General features: G+C 37.5%; 1 protein-coding gene across 7 annotated transcripts in view; it reads left to right on the forward strand.

Annotated features, from left to right (window-relative positions):
- The first annotated feature begins 536 nt into the window (after positions 1 to 536).
- The window catches only part of TRPM3 (transient receptor potential cation channel subfamily M member 3), a 980,420-nt gene continuing 958,201 nt past the window's right edge, over positions 537 to 22,755 (forward strand). For all 7 annotated transcript variants that reach the window (XM_017973100.4, XM_035264315.3, XM_035255728.3 and 4 more), the window contains exon 1: positions 537 to 837. In XM_017973100.4, coding sequence (XP_017828589.1) covers positions 655 to 837 — 183 coding nt within the window. In that variant the 5' untranslated portion in view covers positions 537 to 654. The remainder of the gene's footprint in view (positions 838 to 22,755) is intronic.

Consider the following 22,755-nt stretch of genomic DNA (forward strand, 5'->3'; position numbering starts at 1 on the left):
AACTCCAGTGTGCAGCCAAGTCTAAGACCCAGTGGGCCAGTCGGAGCAAGCTGGAGAAGAAATAAGTGCGGCGTCTGATGAGGAGATGAAGCTCCGTTCTCCCCAAGGATACTAGGAGAGAGTTGTTGTTGCAAAGGGAAGAAAGGGAAGAAAGGCAGCAGGAGGAACAAAGTTGCCCCCTTCCAGTCTTTTTCTAAGTCAACTGGAGTCTCCATCCACCCAGTGCAGGTAACCCAGGGTCCCACCTGCAGCTCGGGTGCAGGGAGGTGGGTACCCAGGTCTGGGGGATTGAGGAGGAGTGCGGTGACCGCCAGGAGCACTACCCAGCGGAGCATCAGTAGCCTCAGGCGTGGGCCCTGCACTCCCCAGAGAAGGCGGCGGCTGCAGAGTGGAGAGCAATTTGGGGGCGCAAAAGAAAGCTGGCTCGCGCACAGGTGGCGCTCGCAGCCCCAGCCCACTGTTGAGCCAATCGCGGGCGCAAGCGCAGCCTGGTGGCGGCGGCGGTAACGGAGCGCCGGGCTCTGGCAGCAGCCGGCAGAGGCAAAGGCGGCGCCAACCGAGAGCCGCGCGCAGGCTGGAGGGAGGCCCGCGGCGAAAAGCCGGCGAGAGTGCTCGGCGCTGGGTGGTTTCCCGGTCGAGGGAGGCGAACTTCTCATGGGGAAGAAGTGGAGGGATGCAGCGGAAATGGAGCGGGGCTGCTCGGACCGCGAGGACAGCGCGGAGAGCCGCAGGCGCAGCCGGAGCGCCAGCCGGGGCAGGTTTGCCGAGTCGTGGAAAAGGTTAAGTTCCAAGCAGGGGTCCACCAAGCGCTCGGGACTCCAGTCTCAGCAGACGCCGGTGAGTGGCGGGGGAAAGCGCAAGTCTCTGCTCCCTTTCTCCCTCCGCAGGTGGCTCGAGCCCTTTCCATGGTGCTGAACTTGCCTCCTTAAGGGCGAGAGCCAGGGAACTTGTGGAGCCGCTTCTAATGAAAGAACGTGTTGGGGGCTGTGAGGAAGGGTGAGAAGGAACATTTTCCCTCCCTTTGGCAGGGGAGGGTCTCCTGATGTCTCTGGCGTCTTTGCAAAAATGGAAAGCATGTTCGAGAGGCAAGGGGGCTCGCAGTCAGATCATAAGAGTTTTGCAATTAAAGCTTGTGAGATGTTGTCGAGTGTATTGTGATTCCTGTGTACGTTCCCAAGGGTCGGTCTGTGCAGCATGTCGAAGGTACTCGGCATCCGCTGAATGAGGGCGGAATAGAAAGGGCATGCTTATTTTTACTCTCTTAACACTTGCTCTTTCCATCCCACACCCCCACTCTTTTAATGGGAGCGTTTAATTGTTTGCAGAATGTCATTTGCATACAGAGAATAGCAAGAATATCCCAGGTGCTTATAATCCCAGTGCTTAACATATACAGCGTTCAGATAATAGTTTTCCCATGTGTCAGCTCTTTTTCACTAAGTGCAATACAGGCATTCAAGTGAAATTAATATAGGTATCATATGTGTGTAGAGAAGTACAGTTGATAAAAAAACTTTAGCTGCATTTCCATTCATCCTAGAGGTAGAGAACTCTGTTCTAGAAGAGTGCAAAGCCCTCCTGTTGCTCATGGGGAAGGAGGATGCACCACTTTTAACTTCCCAGATATCATTACTATCAGCGTGTGTGTGTGTGTGTGTGTGTGTGTGTGTGTGTGTATTGGCTTTACATACAAAGGGCTTGACAGCAGATATTGCATATTGAAGAGACTTTGATTTAATTAAAAGAAAGAATGGTATATAAGCATTGATCTCTCAGCATGATTAATGTTACCCTGCTCTGTTTTTGGGAAGTCGTCATTGAAGGATAAAAATTAATTCTGGAAAAGTAAGATGTTTAAACATTACTTCCACAGAATGTAAGATAAACATTTAAAATTTTTGGTGTGTTTATTTTTGTTGCTTGTTTACAAAAACTACTAGCATAAAATGTTATTAAATTTCAGGTATTTTTCTCAAATACTTAATTTTTTTTGTGGGTGGTTTTTTTCATCTAAATATGGTTATAGCACACCTAAAATGCAATTGATTATACTTCAGGTGTAAAAATACTGTTTGTTTAGAAATGTGAATTCAAAATATTTTTAAAAAGAGAACATTAATCTGAAGATAGGGTTTTCTGAAGTAAATTATGTGGAAAATACAAAATTCATAATATCTTTTTTTGATCAAGTATGTGAACTAAAAATTTAATCCTCTTTTTGATTGGAAGTCTAAATATTAATCTAAGGAACATCTTCTGCTGCATTTTTTATTCTGTTCAACAGGTGTGTGCACAGTCTATATAAAGAACATGTAAAATCTTCATGTAACTATGTTATAAGTTAGAGTAAATGCCTGAAGTTTCGTTACTTAGAATAAAAATGTGAGAAAGAGCCTATGAAGGTACCATGAAAACCAGAGACATCTGGAAAAGTAACCATGTCTTCCTGTTTACTAAGGGTGATGACGATGCTGTAGTTCTCTATAGTACTCGTTAATTGAAACATTAATAATTCAGTTAAAAACCAGTTAAGGCAAGCCTGGGCTTATTCCCACATTGCATGGCAAGTTTGATACTGATTTTGTTCTAAATAACTAATAATAAGTGCTTCTAGCTATAATTTTAATTATCAGTTTTTTAAGCGAAGATAATGAGGTTTTGTAAATCTTAGAGCTAAGAGGGTGGTTTTAAACAGGTTTGATTCCATAGTTGTTAACAAAGACTTTTGACTTTATTTGTGAGACACCCAGCTTATTTATGCAAACAGGAGGAAGGAAATCATAATGATTATAGCAAACATGCTTATAAAAGTTTTTAATCTTCAAGGTAAATTTTTTTTCTCCCCCTTAAAGTGAGCTATAAAGAAAAAAGCTTTACCTATAAAGATTAAAACAGTTAATATGATTAATGCTGTTTTTTATTTATTCTTAGGAATAAATAAGATATCCCATAATGTAGCTGTGAATCTTATTCAATACGTGTTGTTTCCAAAATATTGTGCATCCATCCTGATAAAGAAAATTTGTGAAGTTTATTATTTCTTTTGAAGACAAAATAGATAAATGTGGAAAAATTAGATTAATAGTAAAACATGAGGGCTTTCATACATTTTCTTTCTTTTGAGAATATAAAATAGTTTTTTTTTTAATGTGACATTTGTTACCCTCTTTTCTGCTTTAGTTGGATTCTTGAAATCGCTTCCAGTTAAAGTTATTCCCGGGGAATAACAGAGTCCATGACTCTGTCCCCAAGGGAAATGATTTTATAAGTTTTCATTTTCTTTCTTTTTTCTTTTTTGAGACAGCGTCTTGCTCTATCACCAGGCTAGAATGTTGTGGGTTGATCTCGGCTTACTGCAATCTCCAACTCCCTGGTTCAAGCAATTCTCCTGCCTCAGCCTCCCAAGTAGCTGGGATTATAGGCATGCACCACCATGCCCAGCTAATTTTTTATTTTTAGTAGAGATGGCATTTTACCAGGATGGTCTTGATCTCCTGACCTCATGATCTGCCTGCCTAGGCCTCCCAAAATGCTGGGATTACAGGCATGAGCCACTGCACCTGGCCTAGTTTTCATTTTCAGTAGCAACAAAGCATTGCATACATCATAATTAATAGACAAGATTTACTTTAGCAAGGAGAGTTCTGCTATACTCTTGGTATCCTGAAGTACTTTATTCATGATGTGAGACATGCTGTTTTTGTGGGTGAAGTGTAGGGGAGGTCAGCTTGATTTGACTTTGGCAGTTAGATTTGCTACCTACTTATCACTAAATATCTGGGGGTTTTCTTGGAGGTTGGGTAACTCCTTGATTTTGATGCCAATACTAGAAATCCAAAAGTTGCATTTCTGGCTGTCTCTTTGGGGTAAATGAACTCTGATGTTTTTATGGAGTATGGCAGGCCTGCAGTAGAAAATGTGTGCTATCCCTGCCACTGCCCACTTGGATCTGCTTCTGTTCTGGTGACAGGCATAAGCAGCACTGCTCTGTGCAGTAGCTGAAGGAAAGGGCAGCTGTTCTGTGTCCTAATAGTGGCATTTAAAATGCATGTTCTCAAGTTCTGGACCACAATAGTGGGTGTGTCAAACAAATCAATCCTTGTTAATTTGAAAAGACTTTTTTTTCCATTATTGTAATTCAGGAAACAGTCTTCTCTCCCCTATTTTAAAGCTTCGTGGTTTACAATGGAAACTTTATGAATTCATGTTGCTTTGCTATAATCCATTAATCTACAATACTAAAATTACACCTCAATTAATAAAATTCTGATATAGTAAAGTAGAATTTAATTATATTCACTCCTTGGAAATTGTTCTTTTCTGAGATTGGGTCATAGGTTATTTTTAAAATCTAAACTGTTTTTTAGTTAAATATAAAGATATTTTATATTAATTTTATAGTTTTATTAGTATAAAAGTTACACATTTGAATTTTGGATATCAAATTAAGTTTCTGGATATTAAATGTTTTAAATACTGTCTCTGTTGAATTGGTCAATAGGTATAAACGTAATTTAAAACTTCTTTTTCTCCATTCTATAAGATTTGGATTTCATATTTCTTTGTGAATTACTGTACTTATAATTCCTCTTATTTGTTTTGATTCTATGTGTACATAAATGCATGTAAATCTATTGAAAGGTGATTCAGCAAGTGCTGTCTCACAAATGTCAAATGCTCATCACAGCATGTATGCATTTTTACTTAATCTCAATTTTTTATTTTTTGGAGACAGGGTCTTGCTCTGTTGTCCAGGCTGAAGTGCAGTGGTGTCATCTCAGCTCACTGCAACCTCTGCCTCCCAGGTTCAAGTGATTCTCCTGCCTCAGCCTCCCCAGTAGCTGAGACTACAGGCATGTGCCACCATCCCTGGCTAATTTTTTGTATTTTTAGTAGAGATGGGGTTTTACCATGTTAGCCAGGATGTTCTCACTCTCCTTAACTCATGATCCACGAAAAATAATTAGATTTCAATTAAATATATTTATCCCCTCCTAACTTATACGCTATCCTTTTTAACCTTAATTTAAATGTAACCACGTATTTACCTTTATTTACTTATCTATTTTTATTGAGGTAAAATATACATATATAATTTACCATATTTGCCATTTTTCAGTGTATGGCTTAGAGGTAATAAATGGATTTATATTCTTCTTTTCCTTCCGTATTCCCCCTTTCCCTTGCACTTAGCATGTATGTAGTTTTAATTTTAAAAGATTTCCTTTTCTACCCCCACAACTATTTAAAAGCTTGCTTTTAAATAGATGCAGATTTAATTCAGTCTCTGAGTAAACTCTGTAAAAGGAAAAAAGAAGGTGTGCTGAGGGAGTAAAGGATGGAGGTGTAATTAGAGTTGTTTTTCAACCTTAGACAGCACTCTTGCTTCTACTAATGCTATAATTACCCTTATCAGCAGGTACCAACCACAGACTATCACACCTTGTGCAGACAAGAGGGAAACTGAGAGTGTATGGAAACAGCAGTGAGTATGTAGAAAGCACAGTGCTGCCAAGTAAGCAAGTCCATTTCAGCTGTTTACCAAAGCCATTCTTCTCACAGCTATTTGAGATGCTGTGCATGCAGGAGGGATCCACAAACAAACCTACCATTCCTTTCTGATGTTGACTTGCCCTCTTTGGGCCTACTAGGTAATTTCCAGTTTTCCCTGCTAAAAGTGGATTTCTTCAAGATCTTAACATGAATGAGGAAAAGCCGAGTCAAAGGCGAAACTAAAGTCAGAAAAACTCATCTCCCAACCAATTGCCCATTTGAGGATTATGTGGCTAGTAGGTCCTTTGTGGCTATCACAGAAACAACTGCAACTGGGTGAAAAGAATTCTTGTTTCTTTTTTCGGTGTCTAATATGCTATTGCAATGTCGTTAAACCTTTAATAGTTTGTTCTTGTTACACAAAGGGCTCTCCTGGTGAAAGCAGAGAGAATCTCCTGCAGTGCTAGTCCATTACTGAATAAACCATTTCTTGACAGGTTGATTTTTGTCTACTGCCTTTTACTCACTCAGTTAAAAAAATAAAAAAGGGACAATATTGTATTGCTCAGGAATACAGTTGTATTTTCTTGTTATTGTGATATTTTTGTAAAAAAAGACCATTTTCTGAAAATGGTCCATTTTATTGAGGCATATCTGAAATAATATCTTTCTCTACTAATTAATATAACAACAAACAAGCTCCTCTTCCTCATCACAGTGAATTAAAATTTTTAATTTAGTTTCACCTTTAATTTGAGGACCAAGAATATGTTAGAAAATGATTAATCCAAAATATTTTAAGTTTGGAGGAGTAAAATACCTTTGCATTGTGATGATTTTAAATTTGTTTTCATGATTCCCAAAGATATTAGAACAGCTTCTCCTGAGATTAATTACTGAGTTTTTAAAAACAATGGAATGATTAAAAATAACTTATAAATAGTAAGAAAACATGGATTCATTTTGTTAGACCAGCTGTGATGGTCTGTGTGTTGCTTTTACTTTTTATTTTTTTCATTTGCCAAGCTAAAACAGGGCTGGTAGAACAAAAATGAAAGGATTATAGAGAATAACATTTAAAGAGACATTCATCTAACTTTTGTTGAACCCTTAAGAAGTGTTAGGCACCATGGTAAGTACTGGACGGCCTCTTTAATAGAACTGATAGTTTAACACAAGAGATATGCAAAGTGGCAACACAGAGATATACACATCTGGCTTTACATTGGAGCAAAGGTTAAAGTAGTCAATGCCTCTTTAAGTGTGGTGGTAGAAGGTTTGGAGAAAAACTTCTGAGACATTGTGCCTGCTTCTCAAAAGATGAGGAAGAAAAGCATTTGCTTGGATTTTGCAGTTTGGAAAGAGGGCAATAGTATCTTTCTGAAAGTCATTTTAAATAAGTCATAAGGGTAGATGCCAGTGCAGTGAACGGGAGGCAAAGCAGATGAGGAAAAGGAATAACCGCAGTGACAAGTGCAAATATTTGTATGGTACTTACTATGTGCCAGGTATTCTTCTAAGCACATTGCATGTGCTATTGTCTATTTCTTGACTCCCATTCGAGTTCCATTATTTACTGCAGCTGAAATATAAGCTCCACAAAGAGAGGATCATTTTTTAGTTCATGAATTGATCTGTGAGCCTTGAACAGTATCTGGCACATAGTAAGCACTCAAATATTTGCTTAATGAATGAATTAATCAATTAGTAAGAATATTAATAAAAATAATACTTTCTAATTAATGTAAGGTGGATTTTAGGTTCTTTGCTATGGAGAGAAAAATAAATAGAGACAGAAATTTGTTTTTGCAAGATGAGAGAGATATGAGCATGTTTTTTGCTAGAGAAAGAACCTAGTAAAGAAGGAGAGTTTAAATAAGCAGGAGATAGAGTAGCAATAAAACTAGTCCATAGACCTGCAGGACATGGGATTTGTTTTATGGGATAGTTGAAGACCAATTTTTCCTCAGTAAATATAGGCTCTGATCCCTCTCTTTGTCTTTAAAGACTTGCATGGTAGAAATTAGACCTTATGGTTGATTCTTTTGCAGGTTTTACTTAGTATATATTTAGTCTAGAATGCTAGTGAATTAATTCACAAGTTGTCATGCAAGAAAATATGTACTTTGATTGAAACCCTTGTTAAAAACTAAGAGATGGCTAAAACACTATTTTTTATCTTTCTCTGACTTCACCAAATACCTCAAGAGATATAAAAAAATTTCCCAGGCATCAGTCAGATAAGAATCACTCCTTTGGTTGTCCTGAATAAAGTTATCTAAATTCAGACTTGACGTGACAGTCTGCCAATCCATGCATTTAACATCATGGGATTGTACATTTATTAAAAATGCCTCCCTGGAATACCAAAATTTGGACCACAAAATAGTCTCACAAAAGGGAACACATTCATGGTAATAACGAGCTAGGTTTTTGTCCTTTCTGAAGGTTAATTTTTCTAGGACTTTCTTGAGAATAGACTTTATAATGGTGAGAATAGGGAGGGAGGGCTCTGTTGAGTAAGAGTGTTTCCAAGAAGGCTGATGTGAACACAGGTCATCTCTCATTTTGGAGTTCATTGGAAAGTCTCAATTTATTTTAGAAAACAGTATAGTGCTTTAGAATTGAGCAAATATAGATTGAAATCCTGGTTCCGTTCATTATTAGCTGTGTAGCCTTAGGTGGATTGTATTTCTATGACTCTTTTCTCCCCAGTTCTGTTAAGATAATCCTTCTTTCTTTCCTAGTGAGTTTAAGGTTCACTTGCATGTTTTGTTAATAAAGAAAAATATTTATTATATTTATTTTTATTTAAAACTTAGTCTCAAATATATAAAAATAGTAGAAAATATTACACAAATAATGCACATAATACACATTAGAGATGAACAATGCCATTTTTTCTTTATATCTTTTTGAAGTAAATAAAATATCTTAGAATAACCTAAAATATCCCCATGCTATTTCCTCAATTGTCCAGAACCTAATCTCTGACCTGAGCCAAAATTTTGCAAGGGGCAGCAGGGGAGTAGTTCTGGCCTTCTGATCTAAGACTGTCTTAACATTCAAATTAGACAGACTTGATTTCTAGCCTGATTCAGGTTATTCACTGATTTTGCAACTGAATCTTATTGTCATTCATTATGATAAAATGAGGATGAAAATACCTGCCCCTAGGATGAATTATGAACATTAAATGTATTAGTCTGTCTAGTTAGTTCAGTGTCGGGTCAGAGCTATTCACTGAATGGAAACAGTTATCTAACTATTGGTGTTAATTGGAAGTGTTACAACACATACGAAAAACAGTAGTTGGGAGGCCAAGGCAGGCAGATCACGAGGTCGAGAGATTGAAACCATCCTGGCCAACATGGTGAAACCCCCTCTCTACTAAAAATACAAAACTTAGCTTGGCATGGTGGCTCTAGTCCCAGCTACTTGGGAGCTGAGGCAGGAGAATTGCTTGAACCCGGGAGGCAGATGTTACAGTGAGCCAAGATCACGCCACTTTACTCCAGCCTGGTGACAGAGCAAAACTCCGTCTCAAAAAAAAATGCTTTTGTTTGACGGGAAACGTTGTTTATGGTCATTAATTTTTCTGAAATTAGAATGTTGTTGATCACATGCAAGTTATAATATAAGACTGATGATTACATTGGGCTGGTTTTGAAAGTGCTTTAGAAAATAAAATCAGCTTGTCTTTTTCAAGATGATTATTTTCTACAGCAGATCCTGGTCCTTGAAATGTCCATTCTTCTATGTTTTTACCAAAGGTAATTTATTGACATTTTTGAGGCTAAAATATAAAATCCATGCTATATTGAAATATGATACTTTTTGCTTTGGCATTTTTGTTATTGGATTCTTTATGCATTGAAATAGATAATAGTTATAAAATTATTCTCTTCATGAAGCTCAAGGACTTTGGGAGGGAATGTTTTTCAAAATTTCTTTTATTGTGAGATATTCCAAATGCATACTAAAGTAGAGGCAATATAAACCTATAACCCGAGCTTAATAATGATCAAATCATCACAAATCAATCTTGCTTCATCTATATCCTTATTTTTTGTTTCTTCTCTCCCCACTAGATTATTTGTAAGCAAGTCTCAGGTATTAGATTACTTTTTCTAAAAAGTATCTGGAAGAGAAAGACTATTTTATTTATTTATTTTTGAGGCAGAGTCTCTCTCTGTCCCCCAGGCTGTGGTGCAGTGGCACAATCACTGCTCATGGCAGCCTCAACCTCCTGGGCTAAGGTGATTCTCTCACCTCAGCCTCCCAAGTAGCTGGGACTACAGGCTTGTAGCATCACATGCTGCTAATATTGTATTTTTTGTAGAGAAGGGGTTTTGTCACATTGCCCAGGCTGGTCTTAAACTTCTAGGCTCAACGATCCTTCCATTGCAGCCTTTCGAAGAGCCACTGTAACTGGTCAGGACTCTTTATTAAAACAAAACTGCAACACTATTATCAAGTGTAAACAAATGAATAATTCTTAATACCCACAGATATTAAGTTAGAACCATATTTTCTTGATTATCTCATAATTCTGTCTGAATCAGAATCTAACTGTAGTGGACACATTACAGTTTTCCTTTCTAGGCTACAGTTTTCCGCTCCTGATCTCTTTTCTTTTCCTCTCAACAATTATTTGTCACAGAAATGTATTTATCCTGCAGAGTTTTCTACATTCTGTATTTTGCTGAATACATCCCAATTGTGTCATCTCAGATGTTTCTCTGTCCATTGTATTGCCTATGAACTGGTGATTTGACCAGGTGCCTAAATCAGTTTTAATTTGAGTTTTGGCAACAATACTTTGTAAGAATTCTGACTGTCTCTCATTTTTGGGTATTAGGTACCATTGGGGATGGTTGCTTAGAACAGGGGTTGGAAAACCTTTTCTTCAAAGATCCAAGTAGTAAATGTTTTAGGTTTTTTTGATGGAGTTTCACTCTTTTGCCTAGCCTAGAATGAAGTGGTGCAATCTTGGTTTATTGCAACCTCCGCCCCCTGGGTTCAAGTGGTTCTCTTGCCTCAGACTCCCAAGTAGCTGCGATTACAGGCACTTGCCACCATGCCTGGCTAATACTTTTTTTTTTTTTTTTTTTTGAGACGGAGTTTCGCTGTTGTTACCCAGGCTGGAGTGCAATGGCGCGATCTCGGCTCACCGCAACCTCCGCCTCCTGGGTTCAGGCAATTCTCCTGCCTCAGCCTCGTGAGTAGCTGGGATTACAGGCATGTGCCACCATGCCCAGCTAAATTTTTGTATTTTTAGTAGAGACGGAGTTTCACCATGTTGACAGGATGGTCTCGATCTCTTGATCTTGTGATCCACCCACCTCAGCCTCCCAAAGTGCTGGGATTATAGTAGAAATGGGGTTTTACCATGTTGGCCAAACTGGTCTCAAACTCCTGACCTCAGGTGATGCACTCACCTTGGCCTCCCAAAGTGCTAGGATTATAGGCATGAGCCACTGTGCCTGGCCAGGGTTTTAGGTTTTTTAATGCTATAAGGTCTCTTACAATCAATTCTTGCTGTTACAGCTCAAAAGCAGCCATAAGCATTACATAAATAAATGGTTATGGTGGTATTCCAAAAAATAATACTTATAAACACTAAATTGGGAATTTAATATAATCTTTATCTTAGGAAATATTATTCTTTTGATTTTTTAATCATTTAAAAATGTAAAATTCATTCTCAGCTTACAGGCTAAGAAAAACCGACAATGGAATGGATCTGGCCCTTATTTGGAGTGTGCCAAGATCCGTTATTTTTATTTGGGCATTGCAAAATAGTGATATTATGATTCTGTCTTTCCTTTTTATTTATTAGCTGATATAATTTTATAAACAGAAACTTCCTTCATCAACCATTTTTTTTAATCCTGAGTTATAATTCATATAATAAAGTCAAGATGAATGCTTGAGACAGTTTTTAAAAAAGTTGAGCTAATAATAATAGGAGCTATGTGGCAATTTGTTAGTGTACTGTCAGGCCTTAGATTTTAATTGGGTCATTGTATTCAGTTAACTAGCAGGAAATATTTCACCCATTAATTGTGGAGGCCAATTAAAGTATTATTAAGAAATAGAACTTGTAAAAATATATTGTCAAGCTATTTCTGTATTAAAGATTCTGCTTTCAGAATTAAAATAGTGTTGGGCATTGTGTTAAGTTTCCAATGCTGCCATAAGAAATTACTACAAACTCAGTGACTGAAAGCGACATGCATTTATTATCTCATAGTTCTATAGTACAGAAGTATGACATGGGTTTCACTGGACTACACATCAAGATGTCAGCAAGGCTGTGTTTTTATAATTTCTAGGTGAAAATCTATTTGCTTGCCTTTTCCAGCTTCTAGAAGCCACCCAGAGTCCTTGGCTCATGGTCCATGTCTTAGTCTGTTTTTACGCTGCTGATAAGGATGTACCCAAGACTGAGAAGAAAAAGAGGTTTAATTGGACCTACAGTTCCATATGGCTAGAGAGGCCTCAGAATCATGGCGGGAAGTAAAAGGCACTTCTTACATGGTGGCTGCAAGAGAAAATGAGAAAGAAGCCAAAGCAGAAACCCCTGATAAACTCATCAGATGTCATGAGGCTTACTATCACAAGAATAGTACAGGAAAGACTGACCCCCATGATTCAATTACCTCCCCCCTGGGTCACACCCACAACATGTGGGAATTCTGGAAGATACAATTCAAGTTGAGATTTCAGTGAGGACACAGCCAAACCATATCATTCCACCCCTGGCTCCTCCAAATCTCATGTCTTTGCATTTCAAAACCAATTATGCTTTCTCAACAGTCCCCCAAAGTCTTAATTCATTTCAACATTAACCCAAAAGTCCACAATCTAAAGTCTTATCTGAGAAAAGGCAAGTTCCTTCTGCCTATGTGCTGGTAAAATCAAAAGCAAGCTAGTTACTTCCTGTATACAATGGAGGTACAGGTATTAGGTAAATACAGCTGTTCCAAATGGGAGAAATTGGCCAAAACAAAGGGTAGCCCAAACCTCATTTCTTGACTTCTGTGCATCCCCAGGCTTGACGCAACATGGAAGCTGCCAAAGTTTGGGGCTTTCACCCTCCACGAGAATATCACAGGAAAGAGTGGCTCTCATGATTCAATTACCTTCTCCTGGGTCCTTCCCACAATATGTGGGAATTCTGGGAGATAAAATTTAAGTTGAGATTTGGGTGGGGACACAACCAAGCCATATCAGTTTCTTTCTCCATTTTCAAAGGAAGTAAAATTATATCTTATTGGCCTTTCTACTATCACATTGCTTTCTCTAATTCTCCTCTTCTGCCTCTCTTTTCCTCATTTAGGGATCCTTACGATTACACTGGACCTATCTGGGTAATCGAAAACCGTCTCTTTATTTTAAGATTACATGATTGTCAATCTTATTCCCTATTGCCATGTAATGGCATGTTCTGGAAATTAGTATGTGAACCTCTTTGGGAGGCTATTTTCTGCCTTCCACAGGCATTGAGATACTACTCTTTGATTTGTTAACTTTGTACTAGAAAATGCTATAGAGATGCTGTTGAATGATTCTCTCTAAGGTGTCCTTAAATCCACTCAAGTATTTGGAATAAGGTTTTCCTGGTAGACAAAGGTACAGAACAGATGAGGTTCCTTGCACACTTTGGTTTTCTGAGTGTTGAATTTATAGTGGTGGTAGGAGAAGAGGAAATTGCCTTTCTTACTAGTGGATATTCAGTAGATTTGGATATGTGATGTTTCGTTTTAATGAGCACCCACTCCCTACAAGATAAAGACTCAAATGGTATAGGAGAAAGACATGTAAAAAAGATTTCTGAGAGACTTACTTGCTACAGAGGGGAGGAATGAAACTAGAATTTGACATATGACATGATATATTGTAAGCCTATAAGATAGTAATTATACATATTTTACATATTAAGACTATATTGTTCACATAAGAACACTAAACTTGTCTTAATTTATTATTTTACATATTAGGACTATATTATTCACATTGTATTATTAGTCTGTTAAAAAGTTTAATAAGATAGGTCAAATGAGTGAGAAAACCAATTGATTGTACTCATGAACAAATAGTGTAATTTTTATTTATTGATTAACTGAATCAAAGCTGTATGGTAAAATAATTTTTGAATATTCTTATTTAAGATTTCAACATAGATATTGCAACGTGCATTTTTTACTAGTTTGTAAATATTAACTTTTTTCTTTTCCATGAATGAGAATGACACTTAAGTTGAAATTTTCTATTACAATTACTTTTTAAATAGGGCTCTTACAATTTTCCCCTGTTATTTGAGGACATCTCATTTTTCATAAAAGTGTTTTTCTCCTTCGCTCCATAAGTAATAATTATAATAGATAATTATTATACATGACTGTTAATAGGAAAGAAACAAAGGTGAAAAATTAAGCACTTAGTGGGGACATAACAACAGCGTGTCTTCAAAACGTTAACGTCAGATAAGGTGAGAAGTTGAGTCTCCCTTTCTTTTTAAAAATGTGCCTATTTTAGGCAAGTATAACTTTGTGAAGAAGTCTAGAAAATTCTGACCTGAAAAACTAAATTACTGCAAGTACAACTGAAGTCATACCACACTGGGCCTTGAACAATTAAACTATAAAACTTCATGGAAACAGTAGATGGATGGTGTTCCCAAGAACATCTGTCACAAAGGATGTGTTTTAGTCCATTTAGGATGCTCTAGTAAAATACTATAGCCTGGGAGGTTTATAAACATCATAAGATTATTTGTTATCATTTTGAATGTTGCAAGGTCTAAGATCAAGGTGCTGGCAGATTTGGTGGTTGGCGAAGGTGAAGCCTGCTTCCTAAGATGCTGTCTTTTGCCATGTTCTTACATAGTGGAACTTCTTTTTTATAAGGGCACCAATTCCATTCATGAAGACTCCACTCTCATGACATAGTAGTCTCCCAAAGGCCCCACCTTCTAACATCATCACCTTGGGAACTAAGTTTCAACATACAAATTTTTGGGGGGGACACAAACATTTAGCACAAAACACAATGACATTTGTTTATTTTTGAGACAGAGTCTTGCTCTGTCACCCAGGCTGGAGTGCAACGAAATGATCTTGGCTCACTGTGGCCCCTGTCTCCTGGTTCAAGTGATTCTTTGGCCTTAGCCTCCCGAGTAACTGGGACTACAGGGGCATGCCACCACACCTGGCTAATTTTTTTGTAGTTTTAGTGGAGATGGGGTTTCTCTACATTGGCCAGGCTGGTCTCGAACTCCTGACATATGTGATCCACCTGCCTTGGCTTTACAAAGTGCTGGGATTGCAGGTGTGAGCCACTGTGCCTGGCCTCAGGATGACATTCTGTGGTGAAATTCAGGAAATTTCCAAAGTATATAAAGCTTTTATGTATTAGAAGCACAAAGAACTAAGGGATGTGAGGCATCCTGATCTTGAGCTGCTATCTTCCTGTCAAAAGTCAGAGAGATATAAAACCCATTTGCCTATAGCATTTGTAGCAGGTAATTTTGGGTTATGTGTCTACAACATTCATTTGTATGTGTGGGAATGTTTTGAGCTTAAAATCGCAGCACTTGTTTAGAATTAGGGAAAAATGAACAGCCATGTTTGTAGATATACAGCTGATAGAGACTCCATGCAGATGGTTGGATATTGTATTAGTCTGTTCTTGTGCTGCAAATAAAGACATTTCCAAGGCTGGGTAATTTTTGAAGGAAAGAGGTTTAATTGAGTCACAGTTTAGCATGACTGGGGAGGCGTCAGGAAACTTAAAATCATGGTGGAAAAGGAAGCAAATATGTCCTTCCTCACATGGCGGCAGGAAGGAGATGTGCCAAACAAAGGGGGAAATTCCCTTATAGAAACATCAGATCTTGTGGGAACTCCCTCACTATCACAAGAACAGCATGGGGGTAACCATCTCTATGATTCAATTACCTCCCACTGGATCCCTCCCATGACACATGGGGATTATGGGAACTACAATTCAAGATGGGATTTTGGTGGACACAGTGAAAACATATCGTATATGAAGGCTTAGAAATTCTGTAATTGGTCCCTCATGGCTGCAAAGAAGTACTAGTGAAGCATGAAGCAGAAACTAAAGAAAGCTCAAGTTAATATTCATAGCATGGCATAAAAACCAAGACAAAGGCAAAAAGACCTGGAACTTCACTCAGGATAGAGACTTTTCCCTTTATCTTTTTTGATTAAGGATATTACTGTAGTTATACTATATATTATTAGTATTATTATTCCAACTTGTATATATAATTAAGTTTAAGGTAATTGGTGAGTATTCATTGTATGTCTTTTTGTTGTTGTTGTCTTTGTAACAATATAAAAGAAGGCTTTCAAGGTTTATTGAGAGGAAGTAGTATAATTGGACCTGACATTTGCTGTCACTAATACATTGCCCAGAGTGGGTACCAGTTTCAGAATAAGATCTATTTCCACTTTTTTGGTTTCATATCACAAAATCATCCTTGTAAACACACATTTTGAACAAAAAGATAAACTTTAAAATTGTTTTCCATTGTTCTAAATTATCGGCAGCCATTTTGTGGGAAAGAAATGAGTTTTTATGCATTTAAAAGCATTAGACGCTCCTGCACTAAATGAAATTAGTTTTTCTTAAAAAATAAACAATAACGATTCAAATTACCATGGCTGAGGACAAAATGAAAATGATCTGGCTTACAGCTACAAAAAGAGGTCATTGCTTTAAAGGCTCATGAAGTTATTGAATGTAACTATAGAATGCACTGGTAACAGTAACTAAAACAAGAGCTTAATTCATACCAAACATCCCAACTGAATAGGCCATGAAAAATGAATGCAGAAGGAGCCAGAGATAAGCCAGAAAAATCTACTACTTTTGTGTCATTACCCATTAATTACAGTTGCGGGAGGGAAAACAGTTTTTTCAATCATACTGTATCTTGAATAACTGGTGCCTTTGGGTCCACTGATGGAGACAGAGTGTTAGACTGGTATGATAACATCATGGTCCTGTATTAATGTGAGCAGTGAGGTAATTCCCAGGATATTATATTACTGCATAGTTCATGAATCATACCCATTGTAAGACCTCTAGAAGCCTGGACATTATTTCTTCTTCCTGGGTAAAATCCTTACATGTACCTAGAGTATAATCTGGTCCTTTGGTTTAGGATCTCCTTCAGTGCAAAGACTGTATTTTATTCATCAGTGTCTTCCCAAATCTTGCTCAGTGGCTGGAATGTTCTAGAAACTCAGTAATTGTTTGGAAAGTAAATGAAAGAGCATAATGGAAATACTCTAGACTTTGGTGTTTCATATCCTGGACAGAGAGAGGATGAAGGAAGAGAGAAAAATGATCATAATTTTGACATTTATTAATAACAGGTACTTTCAATGATCTCTTATGTAATCTTTCAACATCATTCCACAGTAGGCTTTATTTTTATGCACAAATGATGAAAGAACAAGTTAAGTTTTAGAGAAGTGAAGTCTATTTTAACCAAGGTCAGCTGGGAAAAGGTAGAGAAAGAATTCAGGTATAACTATCCTTTAATTTTTTTTGTCCATACTCTACTAACTTGTGAATTAGAGGTAAGATGATAAGAGTATAAGCAAGTTTAATGTGTGTCTTTTCCCTCACAAAGATGATTTATTCTTAAAGTTGGTGTAAAGGTCACTGGGGATGTTGAGACTAAGTCAAGGCATTACTTGACAATGAATCTACATTGTCTGCAGTTCTGCAAACACACTTAGTTTCAGGAGAAAAGTATTGAATGAAAAAATAAAAAATAGGGCAATATAATGGTATTTACATGACTTATAGAATTTATTTCCAGTATCTTTCTAATGTGCTGCATCATTTACCCTTTCAAGTTTTAGATAAGCCTGGTTATTTCTTTATGTTATGTCAATCAAAACAAAATCAGAAAACTTTAAATTCATTAAGTGAAACTTAATTAACCTTTGTTAAGTGGGTTCTCTTTGTGTGTCTATGTGTATGTGTTTGTGTTATCTCTATTAAAAATATGACAAGAGACAAATAAGTGTCTTCATTAGGAGTTTAATTTGAGAAAGTTATTACCTTAGTTTGTCTCAAGATGAGAATAGAGTCAGGCCAATATGCTGTATCTTCAGTATCTTCGATTGTATCATATGGGGATTAATGTCCATAACAATGACTCTCAATCGAGATACTGTCCTCAGTCATACAAGAAGGATGGATTTATGTTCCATGATTCCTACTTACTATGGCAAGAAACTGCGGTCAGATCAGAAAGAGAAATGTTCAGAATCGATGAGTGAAAGAAGAGTTGATGATTAACTGGAAAATCATTTAATCAAAAATACTCCTTTCACAAGCTGTTTTTTTTTTTTTTTTTCATTTTAGACAGAGTCTTGCTCTGTTGCCCAGGCTGGAGTGCAGTGGTGTGATAGTGGCTCACTCTGCCTTTCCCGGGTTCAAGTGATTCTCTTGCCTCAAGCAGCTGGCACTACAGGTGCATGCCTCCACCCCCAGCTAATTTTTGTATTTTCAGTAGAGACGGGGTTTCATCATACTGCCCAGGCTGCTCTGGAACTCCTGGCTTTGTGATCCACCTGCCTCAGCCTCCCAAAGTGCTGGGATTACAGGCATGAGCCATTGCACCCACAAGCTTCTTATTTAGTCTCTTATGTGTGCTCATAAAAAGAATAAGACTACATCTTCACAACCAAGTGTATTTAAAATCTAATTAGGACATGTTGCCTTTTGTTGCTCATCTAAGTAGTGACGATAGAATTGAAGAATTTCCATCGATTCTTTCCTGTCTTATAGGGATGTAAGAGAAGCCAAATGTGCTGACTCTCTTCATTTGTTATGAGAAGAAGGGAGAAAATGAATATTTGCTGTATGCTTAGCATTTTGTTAAGCTTTTTTTTGTTTATAAAGGTGTCGTATTTTATATGAGTTATTTCATTCAATTTGCACAACAACCTGATTATTTTCATTTTATCAATTTCCAGCCTTCCTGGCGCTTATATTCTAGTGAGGGCCAGCAGAAAATACACTGGCAAGCAAATAAATATATAATAAAATGTCTAGTGATTATAAGTGCTCTGAGGAAAAATAAAGCAGGACAGGGAGGTGGAGAATGACAGGGGGCCCCATTTTAGCTAGAGAGAAAGTCTATCTGATTGGCGCTATTAGGTAGATATTAGAAGTAAGTGAGGGAGCCAGCTGTGGAGATACTAAATAAGGGAAAGAACATTCCATGCAGAGTGAACTGCAGGTACAAGTGTCCTGAGGCAGGGGCATGGCTGATGTGTATGAGGAACAAGAAGGCAGCCAAAGAGGCTGGAGCAGTCAGCCTGGAAGAGAAGGGTTGGAGAGAGAGATTTGAACTCAGCTCTGACTCCAAACCTATGTGCACAAATGCTCCCCTCAATCTATGAATTGGGGAACTGTGCAGCAGTTAGGGAAAGACTTAGGGAATTCAAAACAACCCTAGGCTTTGCAATATAGACTGTGAGTAATGTAGGAAATCACAAACAGGACTGCACAATGTTTTATTGAAGAGAGGATGATGTAGTTTGGCCTTTAAGATATTGAAAGCTGTATTTGCAGATTCCAACTACACAGGGCAGATTAAAAAGAGCAGTGTCCGGAGAATATTAGTGATAGTTATGCATGTTGAACTCCATGTTCCAGAAACTGTTGTGTGAGATTTACATATATTGAATCATGTATTCCTTAGGACAACCTTATTGTAATCATTTTACATATAAGGGAACTAAGACACACAGATATTCAGGAACTTACCCAGTGTTATGAAATTTAGGTTTGAAATCAATAGTTTTAAAAAATAGAGGAAATGGAAGAAAAATGTAAAGCAATTCTTTTATTCTTGTATTATTTTTTTTAACCCACCACTTTCCTGAAATATGGAGCAAAGATTGACAGGTGAGCTACCAGAAAAAACATTTACCCCTTTGAAGAATGAAAGAAAATTAGGAGAAAAGAGTTGGGGAGAACAGTTAAGATCCACTTTTAGTCAAAGTATTTTCTCATTCCAGTTTCCCTCTGGCTGATGACCAGGCCAAAAATGAGATTAACCAATGAGATACAGTATTGTCCAAAGATTAGGCCTCAATAAAATGCTCTTTGTATCTGGATAAAAAGGCTCTCTCTTTTCCCCCCTCCTTTGAAACAGGGTCCCACTTTGTTGCCCAGATTGGACTGTGGTACAATCATGGGGTTCTTTCTTTAAGAAACAAATTCTTGAAACCTGGGTCAACTTGATGATCATAAGGTATTCATTCAGTACCTACTCAAGGATTAAAAGGAGCATGAAAAAGTATAAATCTGTTTTAGTTGTTGCTATTGATATTTAAAAAATTTGTGTGTTTTATGTTTTTCATTAGGCAAGGTTTTTAGATTAGTATCACTTGCAAATTGGCTGCTGAAACATGCCAGAAGCATCAAAATAAATACTTTCAGATTACATTTGTTAAGCTTGGTAAAAATTCATCAGTGTGATATAAACACTCACACATACACAATCACAGTTCTTAAGAACAACAACAAAAAAACACATGCCCTGAAATTCTGAAGAAACTCAATGATGAAATGTAAAACTGTTCATAAAATTATGTAACTGATTTTAAACAGCTACTCCATTGCAGAAGAGCTCCCAACCTTGATGGCCATCTGAATCACCTGAAAAACTGTTTTTAAAAAACAGGCTGCCATACCTGTGGACTCTCTGTAGTAGGGCTAGGAAAACTACAGCTTGAAGAGGTCCCAAGGTGATTTAATTGATAACCCAAATTAGGATAACACATTGTATTGTATTGTAGTTTGCATTTTATTTTTTTAAACTTTTATTTCCGAATCAGGGGGTACATATGCAGGTTTGTTAAAAGGTATTTTGTGTGATGTTGAGGTTGAGAGTATAGCTGAATTCATCGTCTAGATGGTGAAGTGAGCATAGTACTCAACAGGTAGTTTTTTTAACCCTGGCACCCTGCCTCTCTCCTCTCTCTACTAGTCCCCAGTGTCTACTGTTCCCATCATAAACATTTTTACCCAATGTTTAGTTCACACTTAGTGAGAACACATGGTATTTGGTTTTCTGTTTTTTGTGTTAGTTTAGATAAATAATGGCCTCCACTGCATCCAAGTTGCTGTAAATGATATAATTCTGTTCTTTTTTATGCCTGCATAGTATTCCATGGTATATATTTACTGCATTTTCTTTATCCAGTCCACTGTTGATGAGTACCTAGGTTGATTCCATGTCTTTGCTAGTGAGGATAACACCATTTCAATGACCATTATCTGTGATGGTGGTTCTCAGTGTTAGCATACATCAGAATCACCCGGAGGATGGTTCATGGCATTAGCGTATATCACAATCACCTGGAGGATGGTTTGTGGCGTTAGCATATATCAGAATCACCTGGAGGATGGTTCCTGGCTTTAGCGTATATCAGAATCACCTGGAGGATGGTTCCTGGCTTTAGCGTATATCAGAATCACCTGGAGGGCTTGTTAAACCCCAGCCTACTGGGTCTTATCCTCTGGCTTTTCCAAATAAATACAGCTGAAGTGTGGTGTAAGAATTTGCATTTTTAACAAGTTTCAAGTGTTGCTTCTGATTCTGATGATCTGGGCATGACCGTTTGAAAACCACTCACATATATAAATTCAGAGTAAGATTGAGGAGGGTATGGGATAGGTGAATATCACCGCTTTGGGTCTATCGGCAACAACCTGGCAGACTCCATGGTACAAGATGGAATCTTTGACCACTGAAGAAAAAGAAATTACTGTGAGTAAGGCATTATTGCTCTAAGTTGTAATTAATTTGGTTGTTTGTGGTTTTAGTGAGTTTGTGAATAATGTACAAGCCAGGGGCAATACCATATTATACAAAGCCATTTCTTAGGTGACTACCAATGTCTAAAATCTAGTTTCATGGGATTAGAAAGAGTAATGTGGGGAATTAATATTTTATTCAAGGATGAAATAAGATTTAATGGCAGTCATAAAAAAGGAGACAAGCAGACATTTCTCAAGACAGAGAAAAAGAAATGGAGAGCTACCTCTGGGGTTAGGTCCGGAATTTTTTTTTGTCTTAACGCCTTAATAAGTACTTTACAACTGTTAGTACAGTGGAATTTTATTTTATAGAGGACCTGTCTTCTTTGGCCTTCATCCAGAGAAGAGAGGTCCTCTATAAAATAAAATTATACACAAAGGCAAAGAGACTCAATCAGAATAAGAGAAAACCAGAGTAAACCCAACATTGTCAGGAATATTTGCAACTGATGACATCCTGTCTTCTGATATTGCTTATATTTACATTATTTAACCTGTCTTGTATATTTGTTTCTCTCCTTGACTTGCCAGAGAAGAACATGTCTCCTTTATATGCATAGAATTCCTGAAACCTAGCACAGTGCCCTGGCCACATGTGTGGTCAGTATGAGTTTCTTGAAATGTTTTAGTGGGGAAAAAAATGAAAATTCAAACTCCAATCTGTTTTTAAAAGTTGGTAGAAAAAAAAGCCACAAAATGGTTTGCCATAGGTAATAAATGGCAGCTCCTGACCAATACATAAACACAAATGCACACCAAAGCCTAGGATTGCTGAATTTGGATACAATGAAATGAAGAAATAGTCTTAATGCAAGGCCAACTCTGTACTGACTTATCTGGAAAGAACCTCGTGACTTTGTAATGTCGAAGGTAGTAAATAAGGCATCTCTAAGAATCCAAATGATTTGAGCTTTGGGTGGAACCCAAAAGGTACCCTAGGATGTTGAAAAAGTGCTTGCAACAATTGGGAGCAGTCAAGGTCTAGAAGCTCAGCCAGCCTGACATAATTCAGCCATTTTTGTCAACTTGTCCCTAACAAGGTGGATATACATTACTGAATCTGGAAGAAAAGCAGATAAGTAGGTTAGTTGGTACAGTGTGAAATGTGGATTCCTCTGGTGTTGTCTCCAGGCTGATAAGCATCCAAAGTCATCACCAGGGAGGAACTTGTCTTTCCTGGTAGAGAAGGGAGAAGGGACACATTTTAAATTTATGTTCTGCTTTCAGGAAAATAGGAGGGCTGTGTGTGTGTGTGTGTGTGTGTGTGTGTATATGCATATGTGTGTATACACACACACACTGCTGCCCTCCTATTTGCCTGAAATATATATATATACACATACATACACAACACATATATATGTGTATATATAT

The sequence above is a fragment of the Callithrix jacchus genome, chromosome 1 (genome assembly GCF_049354715.1).
Source record: "Callithrix jacchus isolate 240 chromosome 1, calJac240_pri, whole genome shotgun sequence".
Taxonomy (NCBI): domain Eukaryota; kingdom Metazoa; phylum Chordata; class Mammalia; order Primates; family Cebidae; genus Callithrix; species Callithrix jacchus.